The 27013-nt window shown below is 52.6% G+C and overlaps 9 protein-coding genes across 9 annotated transcripts; 6 read left to right on the plus strand and 3 right to left on the minus strand.

Moving 5' to 3' along the window:
* Positions 1-608: 608 nt before the first annotated feature.
* On the plus strand, positions 609-1315 carry COL26b_003142 (uncharacterized protein; the record flags this gene model as incomplete). Its single annotated transcript, XM_053176045.1, has 4 exons — positions 609-698; positions 779-968; positions 1016-1144; positions 1200-1315. The coding sequence occupies 4 exons, from the start codon at positions 609-611 to the stop codon at positions 1313-1315; spliced, it is 525 nt and encodes a 174-aa protein (XP_053039945.1).
* Positions 1316-2678: 1363 nt separating this feature from the next.
* Positions 2679-5929, plus strand: COL26b_003143 (uncharacterized protein; the record flags this gene model as incomplete). The annotated part of the gene is made up of 4 exons (XM_053176046.1): positions 2679-3031; positions 3098-3294; positions 3355-5652; positions 5703-5929. The coding sequence occupies 4 exons, from the start codon at positions 2679-2681 to the stop codon at positions 5927-5929; spliced, it is 3075 nt and encodes a 1024-aa protein (XP_053039946.1).
* A 7825-nt stretch (positions 5930-13754) lies between these two features.
* COL26b_003144 (uncharacterized protein) lies at positions 13755-14620 on the minus strand (the record flags this gene model as incomplete). The annotated part of the gene is made up of 3 exons (XM_053176047.1): positions 13755-13888; positions 14147-14338; positions 14467-14620. 3 exons carry the CDS (start codon positions 14618-14620, stop codon positions 13755-13757), a joined length of 480 nt encoding a protein of 159 aa, XP_053039947.1.
* Positions 14621-15252: 632 nt separating this feature from the next.
* Positions 15253-17186, plus strand: COL26b_003145 (uncharacterized protein; the record flags this gene model as incomplete). Its single annotated transcript, XM_053176048.1, has 4 exons — positions 15253-15306; positions 15615-16262; positions 16316-17131; positions 17181-17186. 4 exons carry the CDS (start codon positions 15253-15255, stop codon positions 17184-17186), a joined length of 1524 nt encoding a protein of 507 aa, XP_053039948.1.
* A 645-nt stretch (positions 17187-17831) lies between these two features.
* On the plus strand, positions 17832-18818 carry COL26b_003146 (uncharacterized protein; the record flags this gene model as incomplete). Its single annotated transcript, XM_053176049.1, has 2 exons — positions 17832-17855; positions 17943-18818. 2 exons carry the CDS (start codon positions 17832-17834, stop codon positions 18816-18818), a joined length of 900 nt encoding a protein of 299 aa, XP_053039949.1.
* An 844-nt stretch (positions 18819-19662) lies between these two features.
* Positions 19663-20349, plus strand: COL26b_003147 (uncharacterized protein; the record flags this gene model as incomplete). Its single annotated transcript, XM_053176050.1, has 1 exon — positions 19663-20349. One exon carries the CDS (start codon positions 19663-19665, stop codon positions 20347-20349), a length of 687 nt encoding a protein of 228 aa, XP_053039950.1.
* Positions 20350-20947: 598 nt separating this feature from the next.
* COL26b_003148 (uncharacterized protein) lies at positions 20948-21874 on the plus strand (the record flags this gene model as incomplete). Its single annotated transcript, XM_053176051.1, has 1 exon — positions 20948-21874. One exon carries the CDS (start codon positions 20948-20950, stop codon positions 21872-21874), a length of 927 nt encoding a protein of 308 aa, XP_053039951.1.
* A 729-nt stretch (positions 21875-22603) lies between these two features.
* On the minus strand, positions 22604-23180 carry APS2 (AP-2 complex subunit sigma; the record flags this gene model as incomplete). The annotated part of the gene is made up of 3 exons (XM_053176052.1): positions 22604-22933; positions 23004-23073; positions 23149-23180. The coding sequence occupies 3 exons, from the start codon at positions 23178-23180 to the stop codon at positions 22604-22606; spliced, it is 432 nt and encodes a 143-aa protein (XP_053039952.1).
* Positions 23181-25388: 2208 nt separating this feature from the next.
* PPM1 (carboxy methyl transferase for protein phosphatase 2A) lies at positions 25389-26530 on the minus strand (the record flags this gene model as incomplete). Its single annotated transcript, XM_053176053.1, has 2 exons — positions 25389-26206; positions 26263-26530. 2 exons carry the CDS (start codon positions 26528-26530, stop codon positions 25389-25391), a joined length of 1086 nt encoding a protein of 361 aa, XP_053039953.1.
* Positions 26531-27013: the final 483 nt, after the last annotated feature.

Below are 27013 nucleotides of genomic sequence, written 5' to 3' on the forward strand. Positions count from 1 at the left end.
TGCTAGAGTGCTCTTTGATGTGAGGGGGACAATTACCTCGAGTTAGGCTACAGAACCACTTCGAAAGAAAGTAAGTCACACGGCCAGTCATCTCACCCAAGCAAGTGTTGCCAGAGACAGTCTCTGTGATCCAATGAGCCTGCGTGTATCATGCCCCTTGCCTAGCAGAGGCAGGTATCAACTTTGATTAGCAGATTATTCGCGTGTAGGAGTATACTGACCATGAAACCAGTAGCAGTTGTCCTCTACCCTTTCAACTCAGTTCTCGCCTTAAAGGCACCCAAAGTATTGCTGTCTGTCTAGATGTCTGCGTCTTTCTCTCTTGGGGAAGCCACAGTCTCAAGCCCTTCTCGCCTTGTGAACTTCTTGTCACCACGATGTCAGTCAAGAACCTGCACAGCGAGAGCAGCCTTGGACCATGAGACCCGCCTCCTTCCCTCTAGAAACCTGAAGCAAGCTGCTTTCGTTACTCCTCTTCTATTCAAATCTCTGCCTTCCTTCCACATCCTCTCCAAAATCTTCTCCTCGCAACATCATCACCACTCACCTTTCTCACACAATCTATCCCACCAACACTCTAGCTATCCAAGAAATAACTACAACCTACCATGGCTGACTCAAAGAACGCCAACACTGCCACTGCCGAGGGTGGTGAGGGTTCCGGCGCTCGAGCTGGCGCCTGGACTGAGGCTGAGAGAGTAAGTTGGGCCTCTGTTCCTATGTCTCCGTCTCCGTCTCCGTTTTCATGTCTGGATCAAATACTGACAGTCGTCTTCAGAGCCAGCTCCTCTTGCGCGTCCTCGCTAGTGTGCTCCCTGAGGGAAAGGGCGTCGATTGGAAGAACGTCAACATGCCCGGCCGCACGCAGAAGGCCTTGCAACACCAGTGGGCCACCGTTCTGGCTCAGATCCGGGACCTCAACATTGGCGGTGACGGCACCGTCACTACCCCGGCCAAGCCCCGTGCGGGTGGGTTTTCTCAGTCCTTCAAAAGTCCTATTGCTCACAGTCTACAGCTCGCAAGAAGACGCCCAAGAAAGCTGCCGGTGCTGCCGATGGCGAGGGCGGCGATGAGGCTAACGAGGGCGACGAGGATGGCACCCCTGTCAAGACCCCTAAGAAGCGCGGCGCTGCTAGCGCTGGTGGTAAGTCTACATCTAGCTTTCATGTCAAATTCAAGCAAGCTGACTTGGCAAGCAGAGGGTTCGGCCAAGAAGCGTCGCGCCCCCAAGAAAAGCACCCCCAAGGTCGAGGATGAGGCCGAGGAGGAGGACGGCGAGGCGAAGGCCGAGGAGAACGTCGAGGAGGAGCAGTAGCCGAACATCGTCCTTTCCGGATAGGGTGCCTACGAATGGCCGGAAAGTAGGAAGCCACTGAAGCGTGTCAATATGCGATCTTTGGGTTGGAAGGACCTTTTGGTGATGACTGGTCTACGTGGTCCTTTTTGAATGAGCTTCATGATGCGGGAAGCGTGCGGATGTGGAACCCAGGCCTAGGTTAGAGACACTTCGTCAAAGGTTGTGGCCACGAAATCAGAAGAGGAATGAGCACACAAAACGATTGCTGACTTCGTATCTGTGAAAATGTTGATCGCCGGGGTGGGCGTTGATGGAGAGAGAGGTCGCCCAGCCGTGGATGGGACTTGCGTTTGACGAATCAAATGGGCCGAGGCGGTCTCCAGATCAAGGTGTACCCCAGCTGGTCATTCGTGCAAGCAGAATGTGAGACCTGCATATTCATCCAGTCTGGATAGCTGCCCCTGATGGTGTGCAGTTGGAGAGCATGATCCATCACCGTCCCATGTTAGCTGCGGCCAGGCACACACCCGTTGACGTCCTTCTGTCAAGATTGTTAGGCGGGACATTGCCGCAGTGGCAGGCCGGCTTAGCGAAGGCTACAGGCGTGGGGAGGGTCGCTAGTGTCACATTACATCAGCAGCCGGGGCAGGGGGCAGCCAACCCACCCGGGACATGCACCCTCTGCACCCATATAAGCGGGCTCTTATGCATCTAGCCTGGTGATCTGGATTTGGGTGGTGGCCACATCCTGTTTGCCTTCCCGTTTTCTCGCATCCCGAAATTTTTCGACGGCCGACAAGACTGTGTTGGCCTGCTTTGTTTAATTGTCTCTGGATCAAGGAGATATCACATTGCATCAAAGATTGAGCCTCAGTGGATTGAGACTGTCTCCCTGCCGAGCCAGGAGTACAATTTCCAAACGCTTCCAGTCGCTCGCTGAAGGTCTCCCCCCTCCAACGGGAACAGGAACCTGCCAGCAGCCTGTGAAAGGCTTGCCTGCCGCTGCCATCCTTCTCAACACTGGATGCGCTCCGTCTTCGTCCGCAGAGGGACTGTGACTTCCTTGAATCTTGCATCCACAACCACCGCAACCACCCCGGTCACACCTTGGACAACCTCCTCCACCCTCGCATTCAACCAGCTGCTCAGACGCCAGCACCACCAGCTCCCGCTCGCCAAACACGGCTGCTCCCGCACTACTCTGGCCCTTCTTCCCAAAACCATCTGCTATAAGACAACGCGACGAACCGGTCTTGGCCAGTTCCACCGTCCTTTCTCTACCACCTCGTCCGCTGCCGGCGCCGTCACATCTGACCCTCCGCCGACCGCGCAGCAAAACCAACCCTCCAATCCATCAACACCTACCCCCCCGATCGCAGAAATGAACGGCACCAACGCGTCTCCGCGCTCCAAGCGCAAGGCGCCCACAAGCCCCGAGGGTCTGCGACCGCACAAGCAGCATCGCGCCGTCAATGGCAAGCTGTCCGCTGGCGACAACACTCCCGAGATCGAGCTTGAACACTCGGCTTTCGTTGAAGAGGACTCTGGCATGGAGGACAGCGCCATGATGGGAAGCATGTTCCCCATCTCCCAAGAACCCGAGGTATGGCAGAAGACCATTGAGAATGTCGTGAGCAACGTCGTCTCTATTCGCTTCTGCCAGACCTGCTCTTTCGACACAGACCCGGCGTTGACCAGCGAGGCGACTGGATTCGTGGTGGACGCACAGAAGGGGTAAGACTACGTCATGACACTACCCAAGATGGATTGAGGCGGCATGCTAATTCTATGGCCCAACAGATACATCCTGACAAATCGACACGTCGTCGGATCCGGTCCCTTTTGGGGATACGTCGTTTTCGACAACCACGAAGAAGTCGATGCGTACCCAGTCTACCGGGACCCTGTCCACGATTTCGGTATCCTGCGATTCGATCCCAAGGCCGTCAAGTACATGAGATTGAACGCGCTGCAGTTGCGACCGGATCTTGCAAAGGGTAGGCAGACACCCTGATGGGCGACGCATTTTTAAAGTGGAGGCACTGACGTATTTTTAGTGGGTGTCGAGATCAGAGTCGTTGGTAACGATGCTGGAGAGAAGCTCAGTATCTTGTCTGGATTCATCAGTCGGTTGGATCGCAACGCGCCCGAGTACGGCGATGGCTACAGCGATTTCAACACGTGCTACTACCAGGCCAACGCCGCCGCGAGTGGTGGCAGTTCGGGCAGTCCGGTGGTCAACATCGATGGTTTTGCCGTTGCGCTGCAAGCTGGTGGACGTTCCGATGGCGCCTCAACAGATTACTTCCTACCCCTGGACCGCCCATTAAGAGCCCTGCAGTGTGTCCAGCAAGGCAAGCCCGTCACGAGAGGTGACATCCAATGCCAATTCCTTCTCAAGCCTTTTGACGAGTGCAGACGTCTCGGTCTTACCGCCGAATGGGAGGCTGCTGCTCGCAAGGCCTTCCCCAAGGAGAACAACATGCTTGTTGCAGAAATTGTGCTTCCAAAGGGCCAGTCCGACAGCAAGATCGAGGAGGGCGACATTCTCATCAAGGTGAACGGAGAGATGGTCACGCAGTTCATTCGTTTGGATGATCTTCTCGACTCCAACGTTGGCAAGTCTATTCGCCTCCAAATCCAGCGAGGTGGAGAGGATATTGAGGTTGATATTGACGTCGGCGACCTGCACAAGATCACCCCTGATCGATTTGTTTCCGTTGCCGGCGCCAGCTTCCACAGCTTGTCCTACCAACAAGCTCGTCTCTACGGTGTTGCATGCCAAGGAGTCTTCGTTTGCGAAGCCACTGGATCTTTCAGGTTTGACAGCGCTGACAACGGCTGGTTGATTCAAAGTGTGGACCATAAGAAGACCCCTGACTTGGAGAGCTTCATCGACGTCATGAAGACCATCCCAGACAAGTCCAGAGTTGTTGTCACATACAAGCATCTGCGTGATCTGCACACTCTCAACACGACAGTCATCTATGTCGATAGGCATTGGTCAGCCAAGATGAGGATGGCGGTCAGAAACGACGAGACAGGTCTCTGGGACTTCACTGACCTCGCCGACCCCCTTCCTCCCGTTCCGCCGGTTGCCCGCTCAGCGTCCTTCATCCAGCTCGAGAACGTGAAGCACCCTGCCATTGCTGACCTGGTACGAAGCTTCGTACACGTCAACTGCACCATGCCTGTCAAGCTTGACGGTTTCCCCAAGAACAGAAAATGGGGCATGGGTCTGGTCATCGACGCTGAGAAGGGTCTCGTCGTCATCTCCAGAGCCATTGTGCCTTACGATCTTTGCGACGTGACTATCACCATTGCTGACTCTATTATTGTCGAGGGCAAGGTGGTTTTCCTGCACCCGCTTCAAAACTACGCCATCGTCCAGTATGACCCCAAGCTGGTCGACGCCCCTGTTCAGAGCGCCAAGTTGAGCACCGAGAACATCTCGCAGGGAGCCTCGACCAACTTCATGGGATACAACAGAATCGGCAAGATTGTCCACGCGTCGACGACTGTCACCGAAGTCACGGCTGTGGCGATCCCGGCCAACTCCGGCGCGCCCAGATACCGTGCTGTCAACGTTGATGCCATTACTGTTGACACCAGCTTGAGCAACCAATGTGGTAGCGGTGTCCTCGTCGCGGACGACGGCACTGTTCAAGCCCTTTGGCTCACTTACCTGGGCGAGCGCTCGCCGTGCTCTAACCGCGACGAAGAGTACCACCTTGGACTGGCCACCCCCACTTTGCTATCTGTTGTTTCCCAGATTCAACAGGGTCTCGCCCCGAAGCTGAGAATGCTGTCGGTTGAATTCAGGGCCATTGGCATGGCTCAGGCCAGAGTCATGGGCGTCTCTGATGAGTGGATGACAAAGGTCACCGAAGCCAACAAGACACACCACCAACTGTTCATGGTTAGCAAGCGGACTTTTGAGCGTGATCAACAGTCTGGTGCCCTGTTGGAAGGTGACATTTTGCTCACTCTCAACGGCAAGGTCATCACCAAGGTTTCCGAGCTCGATATCATGTATTCTCACGAGGTCTTGGACGCTGTCATTGTCCGTGACTGCCAAGAGCTCCACATCAAGGCTCACACCGTGGCTGCGGATGACGTTGAGACAGATCATGCCATTTCTTTCTGCGGAGCGATCCTGCACCGCCCTCACCATGCCGTTAGACAACAGATCAGCAAGTTGCACAGCGAGGTCTACGTCTCGGCTCGCACTCGAGGTTCGCCCTCGTACCAGTACGGCCTTGCGCCCACAAACTTCATCACCCACGTCAACGGAAAGTCTACGCCTAACATGGAATCTTTCCTTGCAACCGTCCAGAAGATTCCAGACAACACCTGTGAGTGTCCCATCAGTATGTACGTAAAGTCAAGACTAACACAGCAGCAGATTTCCGCTTGAAGGCCGTCACTTTTGACAGCGTGCCGTGGGTTATCACCATGAAGAAGAACGAGCACTACTTCCCGACCATGGAGTGGATCAAGGACCCTTCAGAGCCCTGCGGCTGGAAGAGAAAGACATACGAGGGAGATGAGGTGTTTGAAGGCGAGGGTCCTGACGGGATCGTTGCCAACACCGAGGATGCAGAGATGGTCGAAGATCCCGCTCCTATCTGATGTAACATTGGATGGGGCGAATAACTTTGGACAGATTACGACTTCGGAAAGACCCTCGTCAGGCTCAGCGGCGACTCTGCATGTTCTTTAGCTCTGCAACCACGAGGCTGAGCACATTTAATGGTCCTTTTTATGTACGATTCGGAAAGGGGGCAAACAACATACCATGGGAAAATTCTGGACAGGGCAAGGCTGAGGGATTCAAAGGCATGGGCGCGCGCACGGCCGTGAGGACAGCATCTAGCTGGTGTCTTGTATGTACATAAGAGAAAGGGGAGTCGCCAGGTCACCTCTTGAAGGCGCGACTCCTGCGTCTGCATCTCCTTTTCTTGTTCTACTTTATGTTCAATACCCGTTAGACTTCATTGAAAGTCTCATCTTTTCGCTTACATCTATCATACCTGTGCTCATCATCACTGACCAACATATTCCGGCGGGAACGATGGGCAAGGTACGTGTGCCCTAACAATGGGCTACGCGGTGTTATAATAATAGTTTACAGCTACGCAACCGACTTCTCACAGATTCTTGTGCGCATAACTCCATTTTGTCGAGAATCAGAGTTCTTTCCTCAAATTTCAGTCCGCGTTGTTCTGCCACACTTCGCCACACACGACATGTTTTCGGGCTGAAGTCAAACCGGAATTGAGCCTCGAATGAGATCTCGGCTATCCCGCTCAGCACTTCATAACGAAACAAATACCCCCACCCTAGACTGCCAGCCCATATTTCCATGATTTGGAGGTTAGGCATGTGCATGGCTGTTGTAGCTGCATCACAAAACAGTGTTTCCGGTTGTTCACGGGATTTAGACCTCAACGTTAGAGACTTCATCCTTGACCACGGCCCGTACGAGGAGGCTATTCGGAAAAATTCGTGTGCTTTGAACAAGTTTGATGCGTCAAAAGCCACAAGAGAACGCGCGTTTTGGGCCGCCACCAGCGCGAGAGATTCTGTGTCTCGTTTGCCGAAGAACGTGTATTTGTTGAAAAAAAATTTCTCTCAGAGTTGAAGCTTTTGCACCGTTCGCGGCAGCATTCTAAACAACGTTTTGATTGCCGAGATCCGGGCGATGTCGTCTGCGAAATCAACTCCGCGTGATGGCTCATAAACTATCTCTTCGAGGTAGGGAAGACATCGGTATACATTCATCAGAGCGCCTGATGACAGGCTTCTCTGAAATTTGCGGCTAATCACGAATTTCTTTATCTCTCGAATTTCCGGAATCGTGGCTCGGTTGCCGACGTCGAAATCGAGCAGGTTTCCAAGTCCCCGCCGCTGAGAGCCAACATATCTCCGCTCTTGGGTGAAGTAAGCCTTGTGAAAACTAGGGTCTGCCCATGAAAATTGTCCGCCAATCAACGGTCCAAAGCAGTGACTCGTATCACTTGGGGATGCGGCACTCAGCACAAGCGTAAGATTCTGTTTGATATCCCGCGTTGAGAGAATGTCGAGAAGCTGTAAAAGACGCGTACTGAAGATTTCGCCGTTGGCTGCCGCTTCGGCGGCGGTCTCTTCCGTTTGACAAATAACGCAATTGTATGTCCACAACTTTACATGAAGCCAAATCGATTGTAGAAGACTTTTTCGCCTTCCAGTCATCATTCGGTCGAACCAACGTATGTCGGAAGATGACTTGAGTTTTACGTTGGTGAATATGGTTTTCTCAAAGAACTCTCGCCATAGGACACAGACTGTGGGTGGCTTGAGGAGTGATCCGGCATGACTGGCGGCCATCTCCTCCAGGATCATCAGCCGGAGTTCCGTGGGCAAGTCCATTAATCAAAACTGGTTCTTTTGAGATCTCAGCCCTCGGCGAGTGGGGGCTATTCGTGGCTTGCGACGTGACGCATCCCTTGTGTTTGCAGACTTGCTTTTCTAGGGTATCGTTGCCTTTTTCGTGACCCTTTTGGCTATCTCACGCGATGATCCGGAACCATTGTTCGTAATCGCCAGTGGTTTCCTGGGACGAAGCTTCATATTTAAGTAGTATATTCGAAACCGGACGAGATCTGGAGTTATCTCGCGAGTGTTCAGTTCCAAAACAACAAATCTGAGAGGCTAAAAGTCAAGAGCAGGTACGAGCGTCAGAATCGGAAAAAGTCTGTCGCTCATGTCTGGCCGTATTGCCCATCCAGGTGCGGTACACACACATATATTAACCAATGTGGCAGCATGAATTGTATTCGACTACAGTATTGGTTTATAGTCAGCTTCAATTGTATGATCATTCGGTTCTCATCATATTTGCCTGAAGCACACTCCAGAAATTCATGCAGCTCCAGCATTGCATAGCCAGGACGCTACCTCTTCCACAAGATCCACAGAATATGTTTGAGGTCTACTGTATTACGTTGAAGTTCTCAATCTACGATGTTACTAAAGATTCGCGATATTTCGAATTGGATTCTTCTTTTTTTTAGTCACCATGAAAAAACGCCACAGTGTCGTGCTTTTGAAGGAGCGAGATCTGGCGAGGATGAAAGCTGAGTGGCGTAGATAACTATTGTCACCGACTGCTTATGAGGAGCTATTTCGTATGAGTACTTATCCACATGCACGTATCGCTGCATACGTTTTCCGATTCATGTGTAAATCCATCTCTTCATCTGCTCCATGGTCCCCGACTTGAAGATGTAAGTCCTTCCCATCCAAGACCCGAATCTATCTCATCGTCTCCCCGATTGCCTCGAACTAGTATGTCGAACCGGTGAGGGACGCTGAGTCAAATCCAGGGGAACTCAGCTTGTTCTTCGTCTCTTTAATACTTGTGAAGCGATTCCAGTTGAAATCAAAGAGGGGCTTTCTGTTCTTGAAAATCGTCTCATTGGCGTAACCAGGGCCTCGAGGATCCTTTCTGTCGGAGACAGTGGCCGCTCCCGGGGCACTCTTTCTTTGCCTCATAGCAGACAATACCTTTTTCGCACCATCTTTCAGATCAAAACCCGTCAACATCGCATTCAGTCCCGGCGCCAATGTAATGGGTTGTCCAAACGATTGGCGTGCATACTCCAAAGGGCTTTCCGAAGTGATTGTGGGAAACGGGCGTTTCATTGTCTCTGGTATGATGTTTGCTGAGTTTTGTTCAGAGTCAAGACGCGGGCAATGACTCTTTTGGAGTTCTTGCAAATATTTCTCCCGGCGAGCTTTAGCGCTGCCCAAAATGAGCATTCTATCTCTTTCAACCACTTCCATAACCATTTGGGTTCTTGAAGGGCTCTTGGGTGCCGTTTCCAGCTCCTGAGGTGTTTCGGTCTCAAACGGTTCAGACTCAGTATGTTTGCGTGCGGCGTCATGTTTATTCCCAGAATCAGTTGTATCTGAGTCCAAGAGTCTAATTGCACCGTGCTCTTGATATCTAGACGAACCCTTCGGGTCTGCTGGAGACTTTTTGGACAAAATCAATCTGGGATTCGGCATCGCTCTCGATAACCACATTTCGTTGCTCGATGGCAAATGAACCGCTTTGGCTTGTAGATACTCCTGGATACTCGCCATGGCAGTATTCAATGGAACCATGTAAATATCTCCAAAAACATCGTCAGCGATGACGTGGCCGTAAGGTTCGAGAGAGCGCGAGCCGACAACCCAAGAGCCGGAATCCCCATCGGAAACTATTGAGGTTATTAAGAGATGACTATGGGTTGATTGAGCTTCAGACTTACTTGAGCCTTTGTTCAATGTCACCATGTAAGCGTCCACGGGTAACATGTCAGGTCCAACCAGCAATCCTGCAAGCTGGTTCCACAACACACCATTTCTTGAACCTTTGTGACCCCCAATCAACTCTACCAGGATCTTGGATGACTCTGCAGTGACCATTCCGACTTTCGTGCTTAGTGGACGCTTTCTGATCTTTCCTTTTGTCTCCCTCGTACAAATCATGTTTGGAAGCAAAGACCCATGCCTCAATTCGTGCAACGCCCAATCGGAGTACTTGTTTGATTGGCTTCTTCCTGTGAAGGCCATTCCAAGACGCTGCCAGCGTTTATGGTCGACTATGCTTGGCACATGGCGTGAAAATCCAGATTCGTCATTATCTGAGCTTTCTGTCTCAGGTTCTGTTTCCGCTTCCGTTTCTGAGCTGCCCCAACAATCCATCATCTTCGATATTGCAAAGTCCTCAGGCTCCAGACTGGAAATGCCGTGGCCTGCAGTCATACCGTAGAATGTAGCTTCATTGCTTTTGTCCACAACTTTGATGACTCCGCCGAAAGTGGTATATCTAATGTCGTTCACAGGGTTGATGAGTCTCAGTGGCTGTCCACACAAAGTTTCGCCGGTGCCCGGGAAAGCTTCATATCCCGCCTCCGCAATCTCTACCCAGACGGTTGATAGCAGGGCTCTCAAGCGAGGTGGGCTGCCTTCGAGTATTACCTTGAACGAACACTTATCATTATCAGATGAATCCAACAGATCCCGAATGACTCTTTCCCTGTCGAATACTCGACGGACAGCTTTGAGTGACTTGTGGTCACAGAGGACGACTACGTAGTCATGCGCGTCGTCCCGGGTCGCTCCAAAGATCACATGTCGTATTGATACATTCCCAGGGCTCACGCCCCTCGCTCTTAGTTCATCACTTAGTAGTGGCAGGACTTTTCCTCTTAAGTCTTCAAAGCGTGCTCTGACACTCTGGTCTGAATCGTCCATGAACCGAAGCAAGGCTCTCCCCCCTAATTTGATTGGTGTCCCCTCTTTGAGCTTGGATGTCCTCCTTGTAGATGTATTAGGCGGGTTTGATGAGTATCCTGAGTCCGGCGAAATTTCATTATCCAAGTCTTGAGAGGATGTTGAGATGTAGGGGCCGTTGGATGTCTGTTCCGCTTCGGGCTTTTTGTTTCTGTTGGAAACCGTGTAGAGGACGTTTGATAACATGGTTGAACTGATCCTCACAAGTGGCTTGGACGAACATGATGAGGAGGTTCAAGAAATGCGAGTAGGCAGTACAGAGAGAGGAGGCAGTCTGTGGCATTTCCAACACGTGGATTGGTCGCCTTAAGTACTATGGCTGAGCGACGTGAATGAGGCGGCCGCCCGAATTTGATTGGTGAGATCCATCGAGGTGAGGGGTGAGTCTGCACGTACGTCGATCAAGATGAAGGCCATTGCCCAGCCTGATTCTGACGAAGACTCAACCAAAACACTCGCTTCTCGTATTTTTACAGCTTGCACTCCCGACTGTAAGAAATGTATATATCCTGGGAAGATTTCAACGAAACGGCTTCCTCACAATGGATTACGAGATGTCAAATATTTACATCTTGAACCAAACAACAGATGCTGAAATTCGAGAACTGTGTCACGCTTTGTGGGACTGGAATGCTTGCCAGAACTGCCAATCTTTGTATTCTTGCGATAATGCTGCGTGCCCTTGGTCGAGACTTACAAGTCTCAAGACCTACTTCGATTTCTACAAGGATACGACGGCCTGTTACGCACCCGAGACTTTTAATCCAGCATTGCGATCTCATGGAGACCTCATCGCCATTATCCGTTTCGTTCGAGACAGACCGAGCACCCGACGAGACGATCTAGTTGAAGAGTATTTTAACAGTCGAAACGAGATGGTACAAGTCAACGAAGAGGACAAACAACGTGCCTTCAACATGGCCGTTAGAATATTGCTGATGGTTAGCTGTTGTGCTGATAATCACAGCGGTAGCCTTCTCGGAGACACAGAGCCAAGCGTTTGGCATCGTGACGAAAGTCTGAACAACTTTGTCTCGGCAACATTTCCAAAAGGAGATCATCCAAGTCAGAACGAAGACAACATTTCTCTTCTTAGCCTGAGACAGACTATCAGGGCCACAAAACTGAAGAAGATTGCTCGTATCTCGTTTCGGGGCACAAATGACATCAGAAATCACCTCAAGCTCGATCAGACTAATGGAGTTGTCGAGCTGTATCATCACACGGCGGCGCTGAAAGAATGTCTAAAGGCATCGAAGACCAGCGCCAATAACTTAGCGAGGTAAAGCGTTCTTAGAAAACTGTTTTCGAGAAAGCTCTGCTAACTGTAAAAAGCAAAATTTTTCCGCGCCAATTGTTACTTGAAACAATAGATTCACTAGAAAGAATTCTATTTCCCATGGATAATGAATCTCTAAGCCTACTTCGATCTCTGGTTTCGGCGGAATCGCTTGACCCCGATTGCCAAGATAGGCGCTTTCAATCGTACCGACTCGACCACGAAAAGGAGACCACATACAACTATTGGGGCTCACGACTCATGGACCTCTGTGACGAAATCGAGAATCCGAAGCCACGCGGCGACTTCGGTTTATGGTTGAAGGCCAACAGCAAAGACAGGCACGTTATGCTGGCAACGCTTGTGGGGATCTCCGTCGCTATCTTGTTGGGTATTCTCAGTTTGGTAGTTGGACTATTCCAGGCCTGGGTCGCTTATGAAGCGTGGAAACATCCTGTCAATGATAGCCCTTAGGGGATCGACCTCCCCTCACTGAGACCGCCTATCTTTGGTGTTTATGTGACTACATCTCGCGTGTTCGGAAAAGTTACATGTGTGAGGCCCAGAGAGTCGACGAAAGCAGATACGGCGGCGACGGAAGAGATGTTAAATATCTCGCAGGATGTGCTGTTGCCGTAGCATAGTAAGCCTTCTTTGTTCCAGGCCGATTTGAAATACCGAGCAAATATTCGGAGCTGCCGAGTCCCAGGACAACATTGTTCTTAATTTTGGTCAGATGGACACCGAAGTCTTTCTGCTGGGAAGCGCAGGACACTTTCACCCATTGTTGCAGGCACCCTATCTTGGGTCTCCATGCTTCACATTTAGTCACTCTTATCGGATTGGCCTTCGTGCCATTGAGGAAAACAGCACAGATAGCTGCTCTGTCAATCCTGGTTGATAGTTATATCACTGCCTCTGCTCATTCCAATGAAAAAGTGGAAAATAATGAGCTGCAACAAATAGGCGGAGCTGCCTTCGGCCTAGGTAAGCTTACCGAAAAAGGGATACGATGTGGTCGGAGCTGTGAAGTCTTATGTCCGGGACCACGCCACCGATCTTACAAGACCAGGCCAAAATCCCTCGGATCGTAGCCGTAGTGGATTCCTTCTTTCCATTGTCCCGGATAGTGTGAGAATAGGTGACGACAGTGCTTAACATTCTTTTTCAATCTTGATGAACTGGTGAAAGACGGCTACCATGTCCAATCAGTTCGCATTTGTCGTTGTCGGCGACTCTGGCAAGACTAGATCCGCCGACCGATCAGTCATTCGCAGTCGATGCATGAAGGGAAAGAACCGACAAGAAGGGTCTCGAAGATCTTTGCAGGCTGCGCGGAAGGCTTTGAAAACTACTGGCTCGTCACAAACAGTCGAACATGAACGAGGCTCTCGGTCCGTCCCATCCAACTCGTCTCGGTCTTCAACAGATAACCCTTCAAGAACGAGGAGAGCTAGGAAATATCGACAACCCCTAACCACGGAAGATAGCTCAGAGGACGACCTGATCGCCTTGAAAGACCCGACGCCTTCTCTGCCTCCCACCGACATATGCCTGGTGCGGTTCGCAGATGACTTGGAGAGGCCTTCCCAGGAGGTTCTCTTTAGACGTAAGCCACCCCAACGTGTCGAAAGGTATCCAGATCTCATTATCTTCAGTATTTTCCTCTGCCACACTAAAGGAGACTTTTTACCCCGTCGAACATATCGTCAATCTGCCCCGCTCCCCGAATTCAGAAGCGTTATCCTTCTCTTGGATTTTGCAGGATCAGATCTTTCTCCACAGCATCTTGTTCTGCTCCTCAGCGATTCAAGACCGTACAAAATACGCGCCTTCAGGAAAGCTTACGCAATTTCACTTGCGACGCACCATTTCTCTGCTCAACAAGTCCCTGTCCCAGAAGAACTCGCACGAGAACGAGGCCATCTTCCATGTCATCTTGACACTGGCAATGATCGCGAGCTTGTGGGGCGACTTTGACTCTGCCGCTGTACACTTGTCAGGGCTGCAACAGATCGTTCGTCTACGCGGGGGACTTGAATACCTTCATAGGTTTCCCAAGTTGCATTTCAAGCTTGATCGGTGAGTCTCTAACGAACCGTAAGGGCACTAGAGGGCGAATCTCTGACACTGACCAGGCTTGCTCTCACGTGGGCCCTTGGGAGCGGAGGTATTCCGTCCTTCTTCACAGGCCCTGTATCGTGGAGTCCATACTTTGAAAGATCTCCCGAAACCCGCACAAATACCATCGAGGTAGGTCTGATCGAAGTGTTCGCCGATATCAGACTTGCCGTAGTCTTTAGAGACCTTAGACACCTGGTCTGTTTGGTCAACAACCACTTGGCGAACAACTCGCGGGTCGACGGCCTGCTGTTCCAAGACTGCTTGGGGTCCGTCCAGGCACGCCTCGTACACCTTCAAGGCGATCTTGAAGATGCCTCAGATGAGTGTCTTCGTCTAGGCATGCTCGCCTTCCTTTCAACGACACTGCAGATTCCGGGCGGAAAGTTTCCGTACGCATACCTTGCTGCGAAATTCCGCATGGCATGTAAGAACTTCATCATACGCACGCCGGTGCACGAGAAACTGCTGTTCTGGATGCTCATCGTAGGCTCCATATCCGTCTTTGAACCTGACGAGCTATCTTTACGGTCAGTCTGGTTCACACTAGCATATCCAAAGTTATCATGGCATGAGGCTCGTTCCACTTTGCAGACCATCATGTGGATAGATAGTATGCACGGGACGATGGGCCAATCCGCTTTCTCAAAGGCACGGGAGCTGGGTAACGGAGCCACCGAGGCAATTCTGGAGCCTTGAGTGGCTGATATGTCGAAATAGTCTTCATAAAAGGGTTAGACCAGATATGAAATAGCATACAGCAGGGTAAGACGGTTGTGAAGCCACAGATTGAGGTTTTCCTCCGACTTGCGGGGTGAAAGCCGCGGAAGGCAGCTCATAGCTATGTTCCACAGCACCTGGTAGATCTCTCAACGCAACAGGGGATGGGCCCTTAGGCCTGTGCGCTGCATACAAAGCGCGGAGACGGCAATTACTTTTTCCGGTACCAGCCAGTGGTCCCCAACTTCACCTCTGAATCTGGGGGCGGGCCCTTGTCACCTAATCAATCCACTGTTGCAGTTGCTCACCTTAACTTCACCTCTGGCACCAAGTTGATCAGCCCGTTCCACTCCGAACACCGACGCGAATTCTTTTCCTCGGTGACACTGCATCAAAATACCCAAACCCAGCACAAATAACAGCATCCTCAAATTTTGGAAATTTGCTGCCTCGATAACGATTCAACCACATACCAAATCCACATCGTCGAAGCTGTTCTCGAACCTTCAAGATGTCGGACTCAAAGAATGACAAGGCGTATAAATATCGCCAGGAGATCAGTCAGGTAAGCTTAGAACATTAAGCTGTTTGAGGACCACTCTATCGCTTTGCTGGGCATTCACTTCGCTTTGACTCTCTTGCGCACACCAACAAACATCGACGCCCCAGGCCCCAGGCTTGCTGGCCTAGCCTCGTGATAGCTTGTTCCAATATGTCAGGCCAAGGATATCAACAGCCGTTTCGAAGAGCTCCTGGCTGCAAGTGCAGCGCCGTCAAGGCGTCCAGCCAGCCCGGTTAGCTGGACGAGGCTCAAATCCCGACGATGTCTCTAAGGAGACACCTGCCTTGGCTACTCAAACACACGACACCTAGCTGCTTCCTGAAGGGTCCAAACACTTTCTTCCCCTCCTGTTGGAAGCGCACCCTCCGAAAATCCAACCCGTACTCGAATTCTCTCAAAACTCCAGAAATCACCAGCTTGGCGACATGGAGCGGCTCAAAAGCTTCGGGTTTCCCTACTACCTTCCGGATGTCGGATGTCACTTGAGAGACCTTGTCAGCGGTATTGAGATGGCAATTGGCGTTTTCGAGCAGCTGACTCCCGAGGATGGCAACAGCGAGGTCGAGGGACCTGAGGAGAAACCCAAGCCCCTGCGCCCCTCCAGAGCAGCCAAAGCAGTTTCCGAACGCGTTCAACGCGAATCCTATGAGCTGTTTCAGAGTGCCTTCGACCAAGCGGTCGGCGTTATTCATCCATCTGGTTTCAAATCCATCTCTGATATCCCCGTCACCAATGAAGAGCGAGCCGAGCTTCAGAAGCCCAAGCCCAGGCGTCGTCGAGCTCCCAAACATCGTCCTTTGCCCCCGCTCAAGGAGGGCGAGAAGCGACTCTATGGAATTCATGAGCGAATCGCTAACGTTTTCCGAAAGATGATGTACGTCTCTGGCGAGACTGCAGAGCCGTCTGTCGAAACTACTAGTATGATCGAAGATATTGTTCGTCAGCAGGTTATTGAGCTGGTATGTTGATGCTTTTACCCACTTCCGGCGCTACCACTCTAACCCATTGCTAGCTCAGAAACTGCACAGACCTCGCTGCTCGTCGTGGTTCTCGATCAATCACTATCAATGACTTGATTTTCCAGATCCGCCACGACCAAGCCAAGGTCTCCCGCCTCCGGACCTTCCTCTCGTGGAAGGATGTTCGAAAAAATGTTAAGGATTCCGACGACAAGGGAGGTGAGGCGGATCTCGGTGCCGGCGAAGACCCTGCTGGCGGAGTGATGCCTGGTGGCCCCGTCGATGATGCTGCAAAGAAGAACAAGAAGGCCAAGGTCGGCCTTCCCTGGGAGCCGTCCTCATTCTACAGTCAAGAGGTCCCCGAGCGTGACGATGAGGAGGATGAAGAGGAGGAGGAGATGAACTTCATCACCCTTCAGCGCCTTCGAAAGGCTGATGAGCGTACCAAGGCCATGACCAAGGAGGAGTACGTCACCTGGTCCGAATACCGCCAGGCCTCCTTCACCTACCGCAAGGGCAAGCGCTTCCGCGAGTGGGCTGGTTTTGGAATTGTCACCGACAGCAAGCCTTCTGACGATATTGTGGACATTCTCGGTTTCCTGACGTTCGAGATGGTCCAGACCCTTACCGAGCACGCCCTCAAGGTTAAGGAGCAGGAGGACTTGTTCAAGGCACTCAACGGAGGCGACAATGCCGGCTCGAAGAAGCGAAAGGTCGCGACTGGTCTCTTCGATCCCCCTAGTGAGGGTAGATCCCCGATCGAACCGCGCCATGTTCAGGAGGCTTTCAGACGTCTCCAGCAGCGTCCCAAGAAGACCAGAGCTATGCTCAATGGCTCGAGACTGCCCCAGCACACGGCTCTCAACATCGTACGTTTGTCTGCAATTATCGTGACGCACTATGCTGACCTGTCGCCAGTTCTGATTTGTCTTTCTGGACGAACACGAGCAATCACAAGTACACAAACTGGCTTTTCAATTTGCAACCGTCAATTTCGCGGTTGAGCTTTCTTACGGCACGATGTAAAGATACCCACGGATGGGCTGAATGACTTTGGCGTTGGTGGATCATACTCGCATGCATTTCAGCTGGGGTCCGGGACGGACTGGCCAGGCTAGGCAGGTTTACATGGCAATTCAAGAATAAGAAAAAGTCATGTCGATCCTCAAAGTGAAAACAACATGGAATTGTCCATGACACCGAAATGCGTGACATACGTAGCAGCCGGGATGAAGGACCCGAGTGGCACCTGTCAGTGGTAATTCCTGGGCATTCCCCTGGGCTGCTAGCCCCTAAATCCTGTACGTACCCCCGTCTGCTGCAGACCACCTATCCCTGGTCCATGCCACTTGGGCACAAACGGGACCCCGCAGTGAGGCGCGAGCTCCAGCCATCCCACCTACCTGTCGCGATTAGATAAGGCAGACAGACCCCTTCCGGAGTTCCAAGGTTGTCCTCCACCCTGCTTCAATTTGTCTGCCTTGCGCTGCTCAAGGGTGGCGTCTTTCGCATTCAATCTGTACTGGTCGTCATTCTCTTTCCTCGAACTACACGGACACACGCAACACCATGGCCCCTCCTGTAAACGTCGTCGTGAGTCGTCCCCGCCCATTCCGCATTTACCCCGCCGTTCTGGCGCGATGACGACATGTCCAATGCTAATGATCCCCCTCCGATTAGACGAAGCTCAAGGTCCAGCTGAAGCTGGCAATCGCACGGCTGCGCATGGTCCAGCAGCGCGATGAGCAACTGTCCAAGACGCAACGACGCGCAATGGCGCAGCTCCTCGAGGTGGGCAAGATTGACTCCGCGCGCATCCGGGTCGAGAACATCATCCGCTCCGACATCACGACCGAGCTACACGAGATACTAGAGCTGTACTGCGAACTTCTGATAGCACGCGCAGGGCTTCTCGAAGGTTCAACGTGTGACCCTGGCTTGGAGGAGGCGGTCAAGAGCATCATCTATGCGGCGCCCAAGACGGAGATCAAGGAGCTGCAGGTCGTGCGGACGCTGCTCGCGGAGAAGTATGGCAAGGAGTTCGTAATGACAGCCATGGACAACTCGGATGGCAAGGTGTCAGATAAGGTGGTGAAGAAGCTCAGCGTCGTCCCACCCAAGGAGGAACTGGTGGTCGGGTATCTGGAGGAGATTGCCAAGGCGTACAATGTCGACTGGCCGAAACGGCCACAGGCCGCGGAGCCTCCTGACCTGCTGGACGACGATGACGACGACGACAACCCGAGCGGCGGTATCGGTGTCAAGATACCCGAGGGTCCGTTGGGAAATAGCACAAAGGTAGCCAAGGAACAGGAGGAGCTAAGCAAGGCGACGCCACCGAGGACGATTGGAGGACCTAGCAGCCCGTTGACAGTCACTCCGCCCAGGATGACAACGGACAATGTTCACCCAAAGGTCACGCTCAACTCGCTGGAGCTCAAGCCGAACAAGAAGATGGACGCTGCGGCGCAGAAAAAGCCGCGCGGCAAGGGGCCGGGGGGTAATGTGCCCGATATTACGGAGTTGGAGAGGAGGTTTGCGGCTTTGAAGAGATGACGAATTTATTGCCTTGCAGGACGAGGAGTTGGCAGTCTGATTTGAGGGAATTATCCTTGGTAAGGGCATGCATATTGGTGTTTAGTATTCTCTAGGCATGGCGTAGAATGGACGCGTATTGCGAGCTTGCATCGTCATGCTTCCTTTTCCTCGCAGTTGGTGAGCTCTTTCCCCGATGAAGAGCCGTGGTAATCATTCTATGTCGCTGCGGTTATCTCCATTGCCCCTATGTAGCCTAGGCGTGGCTTGTTATCCAGAAATCGGCGAAAGTGCTTCAAATACCTCCAGGGAGAGACAATCCGCGACGGTGTTGCAGATGGAGGAACCACGGAGGACAGTAGAGTCTGGATAGCAGGACTCGGCCTAATGAAGGAAGTGCTGGCCTCGGTAGGCAGCATGATCGCACCTCGGGCTCCTTGCCGTCTGGACCTTTTTTGTCTCGGGAGTATCAAACGCTCCACTGCAGTCTTCCTGTGGTCGGGCTCCTACCTGCACTGACAAAACTTCTGGCATGAGGTCCTACTACGCGCCTTCTTCCCACCCTTCTCTCACTCACTCAACCCTCGACACCAACTTTTGGGATCGCACTACTTCACATTTGGGGTTGCTTTCTTTCAAATCTCACAAATAACAAAACCTCTCGTTCTGAAGTATCCTGCCCGCGTTGAGTGCAGCTAACGCGCTGTTCCCTTAACCTCATTTCACGTTTGTCGCACTTTCAGCTTGCCTTCACTACACAGTCCTTGTGAAGCTTCACAAACTGCAATACTAATTTTTTTTCAGAAGCGCCTTCGTGCTCTATTCTATACCCTTTTCAGCTGGTTCAAGCACTTGTATCCTCGCTATGTCCCGGGACAAACTTGCTGCTCTGGACTTGATGCCACGAGAACTCCAGGATGTGAGCCAGAGCCGCTTGGAGAGGAAGTTGCTTCGATCCTCGAGGCACGTCATTGACAAGCCCACGTTCCTCGGCATCTACACCAAATGGATGACATTGCAAATTCCAAGACTTGGTTATCACTCCGCCCTTGACTCCACGGTTGTTTACAGAGAAGGTTGTGACTTTTTGGCCCGCGAAGGCTACGACAAGGGACCGGTTCTTGCTTCGTTCTCGAACCACCAGAATGAGTACCTGAAGTGTTTCCCAGATGGTAAGCGGGAGTTCAACTACGCCAGACGCGACATTGAGATCCACTTCAAGAAGCTGGTTGACCAGCCTTGTCGTGCTTCTGTCCATTCTGCTACAGCCACTTCCTCAACCTTCAATGAGCATCTCCTGCAGACCAGAGCTCCTCTATCTTCATCAGCTTCGCAACAGTCGGATTTGCAGAGCAGGCGCTCCAGCTTCGACAAGTCCAAGTACGACGGTGTCAGTAGCGAACGTTTAGAGTGGCTCTCAGCGCAGAACGAAGAAGAGACTATCTTCGTCATGCCTCCTGCTGCAGCGGCTCCAGCCGTCCCTACCGGCGACTACCTGTGCAAGCGCTGCGAGCGACCGGGTACGGATGAAGACAAACCATCAAGCGACTGAATAGCCAGCTGACAAAATCTCACTAGGCCATTTCGTTCAGGATTGCGACACGAACTCCAATCCCTCATTTGACAGCCCTCCTCCCAAGAGTTACGTCTGTCACAACTGTGGTGAAGCCGGAACGCACTACAGAAATGCTTGCCCCATCAAGCCGTCATCAAAGGGACGTTCTCGCAAGAAATCAAAATCCTCGAAGGCAGAACCCGGAAGCGACTCATTTACAAGACGATCCTCTCTGTCCAAGACACTTGGAGGCCCTCAATCGCACCAAACCACTATGGATGCTCAAGACGATCGCTTGGCTCATCAAGCTGCAGCTCCAATGGGTGGAATCTTGCATACACAAGGAGGAGCGGTGACCAGTGCAAGAAACAGAAACCCGTCCGTCCAGCAAACTTCTCGAGGCAGCGACGGCCACATTAATGTGGACAGGACCGCTTTCATTCAGAATTGCACTGATAGATACCGCCCGAGTGCCAATGCCGGAGGAAGCACTGTCCGTTCCCGCAGCAGCAGCATTGCTCCCATCGACGGACGTAGTCGTCGCAGTCGGCGCAACTCGAACCGCCGTCTTGATTCATACCGCCCTGAGACGAAGATGGAGCTGGAGACGGCTAAAAAGGACAGCGACGAGACCGTCACAGGCACTAATACCAGTAGAGGTTCCTTGCAACACTCTCAGTCCTCTATCGCGGCCTCCGATGGTAGACTCTCTCCTTGGAGTGATATTCACACGCCACCAACAAAGCGGGTCCGTCGTGACTCTCCTCCTCCCGCAGGTTTGCCTTGGGATGATGCCGAGTCTCTATTTGAGCAGCCCAATGTCGGTCAACTCAACCAGCCGACCTCTACAACCTCTTTCCCCTCCGGTCAGCAGCATGCCACACAGTTCCAGCCGGTTAACCGAGACGCAATGGAGGAGGATTTCATTCCTCTTACTTCCGAAGAGGAGTGGGAGCAGGCTGGTATTGAGGCCGACGCTTTTCTTGAGAGCTTCGGAATGGAGTTGGCTTCCTACGGCTACGTTCAGCCCTCGTCGACCCCTTCCAACCGTCCGATGCCTTTCACCAGCCCTGGTAGCAACATCACTGGACACAATAACTCCGCTAACGAGTTCGGCCCTGATATCTCCCAGAATACCACCTTCGCTGAAACAGAAGCCGTCATCACGGAGGAATCGAAAGGCAACGACAACGATGATTCGGCCTGTTCGCTGATGAGCTCTCCTGTTCCGCGCGGAGCAATCTCTCCTGACACCGACGGTGATGTTTGCATGACAAACGCTGCTGAGGGCTCTGTCGAGACCCCAACCGAGGGTCAGGCTATCGTCCCATACCAGACGGTGAAGCCTCTCCAGAGAGACCCTCCCTATGACCCTCGCGTCAAGGCACTTTTCCAAGGCCGAGAGCATGAGAACGTGTACGTCAACGTCGCTGGCCGCAACACGGCAATGGATATGTACGAGGACGAGGAGACGCGTGCCGCAAAGCGAATGTCGCGCCTGACCGTCAAAGACTCCGCCTGATCCTAAGGAGATCTTCCTAACACCCGAAAAGCTGAACTGATCGTCAGCAATTAACACTTGCTTATGTTACCAGCCATGCTTGAGGCTGCATCCACCGCTGCGTGAGCATTTTTTGCTCATAGAGGAACTTTTGCCCTATTCTCTAAACGTTCTGCGACATACCGACCCGGCCGTCTCCCGCCTATGCGCATTCGATCCATCCGACTTCTGAGCTCGTGTGCGGTACAAATCAAATTCCGTATGCGGAGGACGATAGTTTAAACGTGCTTATATCCGTTTGCACAACCACAAGAGGCAGGATATCAGGGTTGGGTTCGAAGGGTTGCGCTGCACACCCAGAATTGCTTCTCCTGGGTCTGAAGATAAGGGGAGGCTGGTTTTAAGGTCTGTGCCTAAATACTGCACATTTGGCATCTGGGCGATGGATACGAGGACATACCTCCTAGTTTCGCTTTCAAAAACGGGGACTGACCCCCGAGATACTCGTTCATAGCCTATAGTTTGCCCAAATTCAAAAAGTTTCCATAATTACGAGGAGAACCGACGTCGTGCATGTCGTTCTCAACTGAACTCCAGACTCCAGCATATCCGTACTCCTTTGGCGTCATGGACGAGCCGCAGCGCTGGTCCAAAAGCGGCCCATGAAAAGGTAAGCCTCCCACGTTCCCTTGTCTTTCCTCTTTCCCCCGAGAACGCACGCTCATTTGTCCTCCGCGACGGCGCAGCACATTACTCCAGCTTATCCAGATGCTCCAACCGTGTCAACACAACCTGTTTGCTCGTCTCCTCAATCTCGCCCGCCAAGAAGACCTCGTCCAGGATGGCGTAGACCTTGTAGAAGTTGAACACGAGGTCGAGCTCGCAGACGTTGCCGAAAAAGGCGTCGAGGACCTCGACGAAAAAGTGGATGGCCTCGAGGTAGGCGAGCTCGTTGTCGTTGGTGTCGACGCAGGCGCAGAAAAAGAGACCGGCGTACCGGCGGTAGACGATCTTGTTGTTGCGGAACTCGACAAAGTTGGATTGGTACTTTTGGTCTCGGGGGGCGACGAGGCGGTGGACCTGGACGGCGGACAGAGGACGTTAGCCTTTCTTACCGCGATGGACTGTGACTGAATGGGCTGCTGCCTACCTCGCCCTTGAGCTTAATCTTCTCGTCGTCGCTGTATGGTGCGTACCACTTGGCCAAACGGGTCTTGCCCCTGATCATAGCATGTCAGTCAGCAAGAACCTCTTTGGATCGCAGGAGGAGTGGACTGGGTTGCACAGAAACATACTGGCGATTCTGGATCAGGATGAAGGACAGCATCTTTACGGTTCAGATATTCGCATGTCCCTAGTGGTCTTGAATGTTCTCCCTTTCCACCCCGCGCGTCGCAGAGGTTTGAGATGTGAAGTCGGCGGACACGGAGCTCGGGGGGTGCGGGTGGTACGTACCGGCATGCCTTCCGCCGGTGCTGCTCTGCAGAGCACCTTCCAAAGTTTCTGTTTCCCCTGGGCAAGCGGTACCGGTGGGTCCTACTTTGGCCTCAACCCAGGCAGGTGCGCACTAGCACAAATGCAGAAAGGAGGGAGCACCTCAGGGTCGCAATAGGTACGTACCGCGGCTGATTGGGGGCCCCACTCCAGCTGCCAGGGAACGGGTATAAAATTCTCTCGACCCCCCCGCCGTCTTTCGAAATTTCTCTCCTTTTTCTTCTCCATCCGAGTGCAAGGGCTTTACGCGTATCAGTGAGGATTCGTCCGAGATCGTGTTTTTGCTAGTTGAAAACTATAACTATGACCACTCCTAGTTGGCTTCGGCTGGCTAGGGAATTTTTGGAACCCTTTTAATCTTCTGGATAGAGAAGACAAAATTTCTTTTGCTTTCATTGCTTGCGGCACCCGCCTTGGGCCGTAGTGAAGAAGGTTGATCGGAATATGCACACGAACCGCGGAGGCGTCGAGGAGCTTGGCGTTGGTGGCTACTGTCCTGTTTCTATAGCTGTCTTCTGAGAGTTTCAGCGTGAGGCTGTCGCGTCGCTTGCGACACGGCTGACGCGAGATTTGGCCTCACGATGTCGACTTGTACTGGTATGACCTCCACCCACGAAGGGGAAGCTTCGATGATTGTCTGCGGTTCCGTTGCATAGTGCGTAGTAGCTGAGACAAAAGTGCGAGTTACGATGTCGTTCCTGTTCTACGCTACCTCACCCTGTCCAACGCTTCGTTCCAACACCTTGATGCCTGAAAGAACACCACGATTCAGATAGGTCCGCACATGCCGCATTCCATTGAGGATCGCCAGTTCCCTGCTCATTCAGTGGGCTTTCGCACTTCACCCACATGCTTCAAACCAACACTTGATGGGCTCTGACAAGATGATTTAATCCACATCATCGCCAGATTATCTGAGCCCGGGAATCGACGAACGAGGTTGATCTTGCCGCAGCCGCATATCTCACGTACCCTTGTTGATTGCCCTATTCCTGTCTCTTGGGGCAAACTGTGAAGGCATACTTCCAAGCCAAGCAGATCAGAGGACGAACACCAGGCTCAGAAGGAGCTACGAATGGGACGCCTGCCAGAGCTTTGACAGCGGCGATGGAGCGGGTTGAGAAGACGCTGGGCGGTTGGCGCAAGTCCTTTCACCTGGCACCCTGCGCTCACACCTGATCCGAAAGCTGGCCTCCAGGACAATTGATGGGAGCTGAAGTAGTTAAAGTTATCTTCGATCAGAATGGAACATCCATCGGTGTCTATGCGGAAGGCCAAGTGACAGAGCCTCGCCAGATCAGTCGAATCTCTTCTTTGTAGTTTCTTTTTTCCCAATAGGCTGTCAAATCCTAGGCAATCTAGGTCTGCCTCTGTCAAATAGCCCACCTGCTTGGTGTTCCCTGTGGGCATCGTCGTGTTGATTCGTTATTGGTTCCTCCAGCGCGGAGCATACGAGATAAGGCAGTCGAATTCTGCCATCTGGTCAACGTGAAGCCTACTGCTACCCCTGTCCTCCTGCATTCGTCCACATCAGCCGAACGCAACTGGGAGAGACTATACTCTGGACTAGAGTACGCAACATATATAGTCGTCTAAGATCTAGCTTGCACCGGGAACATCGTTGCACCAAGTTTGCAACAAGCTGGCAGAACATATCAAGGTCGATTACAATAATTCTCAGACTTGGTGGTGCGTCCAGTAGATGTCGTGTCTCACGAACAAGCTGCGATTCAAAGCACCTTACCGACTCTCTGTATCTTTGCCTGATTTCTTCGGTGTTGTCCAGTTTGATGTGGATTTTTCGAAATTTGAAGTTGGCTGCCGCCTTATCATACATTGTTGATGAGTTGGGTTAGGACAGCAAACCCAAGTCCGGGTGGCCATGGAGTACAGAGCGAGGAAGCAAACCCTAGCAACTGTCTACCTGTGTAGTCTATCTCAGAGCAAACGCTTTTCATGGATTGTAAACCAGACCCCAACGTTGGTGCTCTTACAACCTCGGATGGTCTTCCGCACTCGCACGGGAAGCTTCCCATGCCCGCTATCTACCAGAATTGAACAGTTCAAACCCGGATCCCCTCCATCCCCAGGCTACAACATAATGGTCGGCAAGCAGCTTCCACTCCTCCACCTCATCCAGCCCCTCCAGTCGGTCAACCCTTTCCTTCTCGTCTGACGACACCCACCGTTCCCAGATCCGCTCGACTGTTAACGCGTTGGCATGCTCGAAGCCAGTGTCGCGAAGGCGTTGTTCTTGGTCCTGCGGTAACTTGTAGCTCTCCAATGTCGGCATACGAATCCGTCTTGCCGCCAGGTTGGACGTCATCATTTTGCCAAAGGGGTCGTCGGGCCTGATGGGTTCGTAAATGATGATGCCGAGGTCGGGAATCTTCTGCTCGAACCACGAGATGAGGTCCTTCGTTGCGGATGTTTCCAGGTAACACAGGCAACACTCAGATATCAAGAGAGTCGGAATGTCCGTTCGGAGTCCCTTGAGGGTTGGTGCGCCGGGCTGGACGAGCTCTCTAAGATCGCGTGCGTGGCAGTAGTAGCTATCGGAAGCTGAAGGCTGACAGCTCCACGAACCGTCCTCCTCCGATGAAGGGTTACCGAGGATTTGACGCAGAGGGGGTACGCCCTGAACTATGCGGGCCTTCTTTCGCACCGTCACGGCAAAGTCCAGCTCATGATAGACTAGTCCCGGCCGGTCGGTCCTTGGGAAAAGTCTAAAGGGGCGAGTGTCGGTCCCGGCGCCGATAGAGACGATTTGCTTCTGCTTCGGCCCGTCGCCCGAACCACCGGCTTCCGATAAAAAGCTGTCGACAAGGCTGTCGAGAGCAACGGTTCTCGTGTAAGTGCCTGGGATAGAGGTCAGCCTCCATGCTCGACGGAAGCAGACCCTGGACAACACGGACCTCGGTTGATGATGGGTAGTCTCCTGGGAGGCGGTCCAGCCATGCCGTCGACGAAGAAGCGGGCGTACGGGTCCTCTAGGTATCCCACATTGACGGCGCTAAGACGTGATCCGGCGGCATCGTCGTCGGTGCCCTGGATGGTTTGGTCATGTGTCGGACCCGCGGAGGAAGGTCCGCCGCCTGGGCCGCCTCTTCCGCGCCCGCGACCGGGTCGGCCTCCCCTTGCTCCGCGGAGGGACAGCAGATTTGGTATCGCGTTGCCGGACATGGAATTCAGACGTGATTTGAGTCAGGAGTTGAAGAGATGCAAGCTGCTCCGAGGGGTCGATGCGGGTGACGTATGGTGGGAGTTGCGATGTGGGGAATTGGAGTACAAACAGAGTTGTACCTGGCAGTCCATGTCACCAGTCTCGGCGCACAGTCCACTTAGTCGCATCAGTGGACCGCAGCTCTTCTGCACCTGGGACTCGCTGGGTGCACTGGACCCTGAATCAGTGGCTTGAATTGCCGTTTCAAGCCCCGCCAGGAAGCAGACGGCTTCAAGTCTCACCTTGAACAGAACTTTGCCTGCCAAGCCGGACATGACTGACAAACCTGATGTCCAGAATGCATTTTGAACAGACCAAACGGTTTGGCGACGGCAGTTGTCAAGGAAAGCCCCCGACACGGGAACCGGCTCGGGTGGCCGGCGTGTATCGCGTAACTGCGTTGGGAAGGGAAGCGAGCCGAATCCTACCGGCTGCGTCGGCGT

Source organism: Colletotrichum chrysophilum (assembly GCF_026319265.1).
Source record: "Colletotrichum chrysophilum strain AFK26 chromosome Unknown scaffold_17, whole genome shotgun sequence".
NCBI lineage: Eukaryota > Fungi > Ascomycota > Sordariomycetes > Glomerellales > Glomerellaceae > Colletotrichum > Colletotrichum chrysophilum.